The sequence below is a fragment of the Benincasa hispida genome, chromosome 3 (assembly GCF_027475165.1).
Source record: "Benincasa hispida cultivar pf3 chromosome 3, pf3_genome.v1.1, whole genome shotgun sequence".
In the NCBI taxonomy this organism is placed as follows: Eukaryota; Viridiplantae; Streptophyta; class Magnoliopsida; order Cucurbitales; family Cucurbitaceae; genus Benincasa; species Benincasa hispida.
Window position 1 is genome coordinate 10,574,025 of NC_143480.1, and position 7,157 is coordinate 10,581,181.

General features: G+C 36.4%; 2 protein-coding genes across 2 annotated transcripts; both read right to left on the bottom strand.

Moving 5' to 3' along the window:
* Positions 1-687: 687 nt before the first annotated feature.
* LOC120072582 (epoxide hydrolase 2-like) lies at positions 688-3,385 on the bottom strand. Its single transcript, XM_039024978.2, has 5 exons — positions 2,950-3,385; positions 2,643-2,857; positions 1,860-2,027; positions 1,541-1,776; positions 688-1,198 (listed from the first exon to the last, which is right to left on the bottom strand). Exons 1-5 carry the CDS (start codon positions 3,020-3,022, stop codon positions 952-954), a joined length of 939 nt encoding a protein of 312 aa, XP_038880906.2. The 5' UTR covers positions 3,023-3,385; the 3' UTR covers positions 688-951.
* Positions 3,386-3,666: 281 nt separating this feature from the next.
* On the bottom strand, positions 3,667-5,410 carry LOC120072581 (putative polyol transporter 4). Its single transcript, XM_039024977.2, has 2 exons — positions 5,199-5,410; positions 3,667-5,103 (listed from the first exon to the last, which is right to left on the bottom strand). Exons 1-2 carry the CDS (start codon positions 5,365-5,367, stop codon positions 3,743-3,745), a joined length of 1,530 nt encoding a protein of 509 aa, XP_038880905.1. The 5' UTR covers positions 5,368-5,410; the 3' UTR covers positions 3,667-3,742.
* Positions 5,411-7,157: the final 1,747 nt, after the last annotated feature.

The window sequence follows — 7,157 nt, forward strand, 5'->3', positions numbered from 1 at the left end:
CAGTCTTGACTGAACCTAGATGATTTTGTATCAAACTAGATTAACAAACTCTGTTTACCTTCTTAGATTTGTTTATTTTGTTTTATGGTTGCTACTATATGTGCAGATAATTTTTGTATGACATCATTCAATGAGTGGTAGACTTCCTTATTTTTTCAGTTATACCAAGTCACTTTTATCGTAGGTGCCTTGAGGGCGGTTCCACCACTCGTCCACTGTTCCTTGATAGGTCAAATTATTCTTATTTGAAGGCCAGAATGACTGCTTTCCTTAAGTCTCTTGATCATAAGACTTAGAAATCTATCATAACTGGATCCAAGTAAAAAATGCCAAAGGTAAAGGTCTAAAACCAGAGATGGAGTGGTCTGAAGCAGAAGATGAAGCATCTCTTGGAAACTCTCGAGCCCTAAATACAATCTTAAACGATGTAGATCAAAATATCTTCCGTCTCATCAATACTTGTGTCAGCTAAAAAAGCTTGGGATATTCTGTCTATAGCTCATGAAGGAATTTCAAAGGCCAAGTTCTCGAGACTCAACTTTTGACCTCTAAATTTGAAAATCTGAAAAAGCATGACGATGAATCAGTTGGTGAATTCAACGTTAGATTATTAGACAATGCAAATGAGTCATTTGCTCTTGGTGAAAAAGTATCAGAAGGAAAGTTATGCACTCTCTGCCCAAAAAATTTGAAATGAAAGTCCATTTCTAAAATGGTAGTTAGATATGTTTTTGGCTCTCAACATTTGAAATGTTTTTATCAAGGAAATTGCCCTGTTGAGCACTTCATTAGTACAAGGCATTGACATCTATGGATTATACCCACATCTAACTTATCAAATACAATAATACATATGCTGTCCATGGTTTTGGAATTCAAAAACAACAAAAGTACTCAATAAGTAAAAGGTTTACTTAGATTTAACCTCTGTATTCGGATGTCCAAACCAAATCATGTATGCTTGGCAAGGAAACTGAGCAGCAGGTGATTAACTTCTTCTGGAGATTGCTCTTGAACAAAATGAGATCCTTCTGGTAGAAAGATGATCTCCAATTTTGGAACATAATCTTTCACTTTTTCACTTCTTACATACTCCTCAATTCCTGGAAATTTTAGAACATAATCTTTTTCACCCATTACAAGAAGAGCTGGAATTTCCACTTTTGGATCTTTTACTCCCCAATCTTCATTCATTGACCTATAATGTATAATTCATCAATCCCAGTTCAGAAACTCAGTGAAGCTAGAATAAAACTCCATAAACAAGATTCAAGGGTGTTATGAAATCGACAAATAAAGATAAACAATAGACAATCAACACAGAAATTTACGTGGTTCACTTGTGTATTAGCTACGTCCACGAACACAAAGAAAGAATATAATATTTTAGATTTAAAGATGTTAGTAGAGTTAGAGAGTTTATAAAACGAACTCCTTTAAACCTGAAGGTAAATAATGTAAACAACATAAACACGAATACAATTTAGGTTTCAAGGCAGATAACAAATTCAAGGTATTTCAACCAAAGACATTACATTACCTGTAAGGAACTTTTAATGCAGTGTGAAATCCAGATTTCTCATAGAGCTCTCCATAAGCTGCAAGATCTTCCTCGGTAAACCAAGGGGGAAGAGGAGTAGATGAATCCACCAAGTCCATTATCTCCTGATTTTCTTGTGCTATTGGGATTTCACTTCTAGAGAAAAGGATATAGACATTCCTAACAACGGTTTTTGCATCGAAACGACTAAAATCAGCCTCGGCTCGTCCAGGTTCCTATACAAGAAAACCATACAAAAGGAACTTTAAAACAACCAAAATGATCATAGTAAAGATTTGTACATGTTTGAGTTTAATACCTGCCATCTGGAAATGTAGAAGCCTTCAGGGAGGTGGTCTTGGAAGTTAGGTCTTTTAGGAGGCATAAATGGCATTCCCAATGTCACAACTCCTAATGCCCTCTCTGGGTGTTTGATAGCAAAGTAATAAGCTGGCATTGCTCCAAAATCTTTCCCCACAAGAAACACCTATTCCCAATTTCCCACTAATACTATTAGAACATTCTTATTTTTAAACCAGATTCCACAAAAACATAAGCCAGAATGATGTAGTGCCGTCCTAAAACGGTGTAACGGTCACAATTTTCTTTCAAGGTCATCACTACACAACAGATGACTTAAATTTGGTTGCATTAATGTCAAATGACCTAGATTCGAAAAAACAAGGAAAACTAAACTTTTACTTACGACACACCAACCACCACTATATTCTCTTTAAAGTCCATTTGGGATCGCGAGTTCGCATCCATCGCAAGACCCGAAAGGCAATATTCATAAAATTTTGCGATCTTAGATTTTTCTCAAATGTGAAATCACGTTCAAGGTCTCTTCAATTCACGATGGATGAGACCTGCGATTGCGGATGGACAATTTATCGTTGACACACTTTGTGGCATAAGCAAAATGTTACATATCATTATTTCTAGAATTCGAGCCATTCGACATTAGCAAAACTAAATTTAGATTATCCACACAAAAATCTCACGTTTCAAGTCTCAACTTCCATCTAACATTCTAACGGATTTCTACAGCTCTGGTTAAAATTACAGGACATGGGTTTGAATTTGAATGAAGGGTTAGTACCTTGGGGATATCGAGGGTGTCGAGGATTTCAAGGAGGTCGGAAATGAGATCGCTGTAAGTAGCCTTGGAGGGCTCGTGCGGCGGATCGGAGAGTCCATATCCTCTGTAATCGACAGCAATTGCTCGGAATCCGGCGTCAGCCACAGCAATCATCTGGTGGCGCCATGAGTACCAAATCTCCGGAAAACCGTGAAGAAAAACCACGACATTTGAACCTGAAAGACACAAACAAACATCGGCGGAACTGAGAAAATGTTTTTGTTGTAAAAGGAAAAGAAAGTTCCGCTCCGGCGGAGAAATTGATCACCGGTTCCGATCTCCGCTACATGGATTTCCAATCCTCCTTGAACTTCGACGAATACGTGCTGAATTTTATCCATCCAGAGCTTCTTGATTCACAAAAGGGGTGAAAGAAATAAAAGAAGGTGAGAATTCTTTCAATTGAAGCAACAATAATCAAGCCCTTTTGAATACAATCACATCCAGTACAGTACAGTTTGTTTTTTTGTGTTTGTCCAGTCCAAAGATAAGCTTTCATCAAAGCCCTGCCTTGCATGATTCCCACGTGTTTGTTTCTTTCTGCTAACAACCTAAACTCTCTCTCGCAAAATGCATGGATGACGAGAGTAAATTTTTTTGTTTTTTAAATGAAATTCATTAAAACCCAATGAACAACCCAACAACCAAACATCAATTTGACTATTCCCCTCGAAGACGAGAAACAAAAAAGAGAAGGAAAAACGAAGACGAGTTAGATTATGAGCTTTGTTATCCTTTTTAAAAAAATGAAACATTTACATAGAAAGCAAGAAAGAGAGCCTCCTCAACAAAAACAACCAATGATGTTTGCTTGTTTTTTAAGGTTTCAAAATAGAAAAAAAAAAAAAAAAATCTTAACGTAATCCTTTAGAATCATTAATCATTTTACAAATTTCAAAGACTAAATATACTTTATACATCAATCTTAAACAACAGAATCCTAAATTTCCATATCAAAATATGTGAAGTAATATACTGACAAAAATTCTCTATATTTGGAGTAAATTTACATGTGTTTAGAGTAACAAGAATGACTTGTTTGGAAAAAAAAAAAAAGAGGTTTATTTGGGGACTAATCGATCAGTGTCAGTCATTTGTAGTATTCGGATTCCTTGTTCATCTCCTTGAAAAACCATTTCAATTTGTTCCAAGGATTTCCCCTTTGTCTCAGGGACAAACTTGTGAATGAAAACAACAGACATTAGAGAAATCAATGAGAATAGAAAGAATGTTCCTGCAACGGTGATGGCGTGGGAGACCGAGAGGAACGACATCGTGATCAAACCGCTACTGACTCGGCTTCCGACTGCCCCGATTGCTGACGCTTGTGCTCGGAGCCTCAATGGGAAGATTTCAGATGATAAGACCCAACAAACTGGACCAATCCCAACTGAAAAGAAAGCTACATTTCCACATACTGCTAAGATTGACAAAACAATCCCAAGTTTTCCATGATGCAAAATGGCCAAAGTAATACTTAGACAAAACAAGCAGGCTGTCATCCCAATTGTGCTCAAATAAAGCAGTGGCTTCCTTCCCACTTTGTCAATAAGAAAAATAGCTACTAAAATGAACAAAGTTTTTGTGAATCCAACACAAACTGTTGCTGCAAGAAGCTTTGATTTACTTTCAATCCCAGCTTCTTTGAAGATTGTAGGACTATAATACACAGTTGCATCAATGCCTGTAATCTGTTGAAAGCATTGAATTCCACAGCCTGCTATCAACATTCGCTTCACTGAAGGCGTTGGCCGCAATATATCGTGCCAAATAGCCTTGGATTCATACTTATTCACATTATTAGCAATCCCTGCTGCTTTCTGAATATCCATCAATCTCTCTTCTATATCGCCACCTGACTCGTTTGTTTTCGACAAAACGATTCTCGCCTCGTCGATCCTGTTCTGCATCACTAGCCACCGCGGAGATTCAGGAATCATAGAAAGAGCAAAACCAAGCAAAACCGAAGGGATTATTCCCACACCAAGCATAACCCTCCAACTTATATGAACAGGAAGTCCTGAAAAGGCATAGTTTGAGATGTAACCAAGAAGGATCCCAAAGTTTATAAAGATCTCAGGGAAAGAAGTGAGAGATCCTCGGGTGGATGTGGGAGATATCTCCGCGATGTATATAGGCGCAATCATGACTCCGAAACCGACGCCGATACCAGCCAAGAGCCGACCAACTATTAGAAAACCAAAAGAAGGAGCAAGAGCCATAATGGCAGCCCCTGCCTGAAAAACAATAGCAGCAAAAGCAATAGTCCATTTTCTTCCAATAGCATCTGATGTTTTTCCACCAGCTAAACTTCCTAATAATGAGATTATGCTCAAAATTCCCACTAAAACTTCTTCTTGAACTTCTGTTATTTTGAGATCCTCTTGAATGAAGATTATTGCTCCACTCATAACTCCAACATCTGTATATAAAAAATTAGAATATTGAATGGAAACAGAACAGGAAATCATATTGAAGGAGATTATATTTGTAAAAAGAAACAGAGTAGATAGATACCATATCCCAAAAGCACAGAATTAAGGGAGGCAAAAATTGAACATGTTAAAACATATCTTCGAGTTTCATTAAAATCATTATTGGTTTTAGCAATGTTGTGATGGGACAATGAAACATGTTCTTCTTCATCATCAGAATCCCCATATTCTTGGAACTTGACCAAACCCATCTCTCTAGAATTACAATTCCAAGCAGAACCCAGGAAGAGATTGCTTAGAATGCCTTAAAAAAAAGGTTGAATTTTTACACCAATTTTCATCCTCCTTTCTATTGTAATTGTCGATTTTGTTTCCGTTTCATGGCAATTCGCAATTTTGACTTTGCTGCGAAGAATAGGAATGGAGAAGAAAAAACGATTAGCCATTGAATGCTCTTGACCGTTGCTTTTTTGTACGGTGCTCATACCTTTATTTGTTTATACATATTTTTAATCTAGGAGAATTTATTCAAAGTGACAATTTTACATGGTTGGATGTATGGAAGAGAAACATAAAAAATAATTAACATAGTATAACATCCAGATTTTCAATTTTACGTCATTATTAAGAAATGCGGTTAACTTTTCTTTTTCTCTTTTATTTCTTTATTAAGCCTCATGGGCATCAATAACAGCAAGGGCACAAGCCCAATAAAGGGAATTCATTACACCAAAGCCCAATATTTCTAAATCTGCTAGCCGTTTTAAAAAAAAAAAAAAAAAAAAGGAAAAACGGGTGTTTTTGAAAAATTTTAGGTAAATAAGGTTATGCCACGTGTATTTTTAATTATTTTTAATTTTTTTTTTCTTCTGTGTTATTCGGACCTTTAATATTAATATTGTTGTTTTCAAAACTTATTAGAGAAATATTGTTGTTTTGAAACTTATTAAGAAATATTGTTGTTTTGGGAGTTCGAGGCTAGAGGTCAAACGTTGAGAACTCGACTAATGTAGAGGTTGAACGTTGAGAACTCGACGAACAAAGAAAAATTTGGAAACAATACATAAGTCGAAACTTCAACCCTCAAGAAAAATCTCGCGAATCTCGCTTAGGTTGTCGAAGGTTGAAGTTTCGACACACATCCATCCTCAAGATTGCAGGTTTATTACTTTTCTTTTTCCCTCATAGAGGAAATAAAGTAATGAGATGGTATACTATGTATCTGTGTACTCGAGCTGCTTCTAACAACCTATGCATTTTTTATCATTTCGAATTAGACGGAGGCTTGTGGGAATGACTTGAGGGGGTGAGGATGACTATATTTCTGGGAGCGAACTCCAGGGAAATATGAAGCGCATGGATACAAGTTATGCCTTGGAATGAAAGACAATTCCGAATTAGCTTTGTCTACGAACAAAAATTTGTATATTAGGTTGTTGAAGGTTACACACATGTCGAAACTTCAAAGCGATTAAGGAGATAAGTGGGCTGAAGCAGATTAAGGAGAGAGCGAGATTCAAAGCGAGATAGTAGAAGAGAGCGAGATGTTGAACGAGATTTTAAGAGAGAGCGAGATTCAAAGCGAGACTCAAAGTGAGAATGTTGGAGAGAGCGAGGTTTAGTTTATATTGACTAATCTGACTAACATTGAACTTGGTAAAATGAAATGGTTGAATAATTGAAAAATGAGATTATTCAGGAATACACATTGAATGCTAAGATTACGTATTGAGTTTCTGGTAGTAGATCCATAATCAGAAAAGTGTTTGTGATTGTTCCAGAAGAAATGAAAGTTCGTAATCATTAATGGAAAAATAACAACAATAACAGAGAGAGAGCAAGATCTTAGGAGAGAGCGAGATTAGGAGAGAGCGAGAGCGAGATCTTAGGAGAGAGCAAGAGTGAGAGAGTGAGATCTTAGGAGAGAGCGAGAGTCTTCACTTTATTTGAACTTTCCATAGAAATATATATAAAAAAAAAAGGAAAAAGAGCTAATAATCATACTATAATTGAATAATCATTAGACTATAATCAAATATAT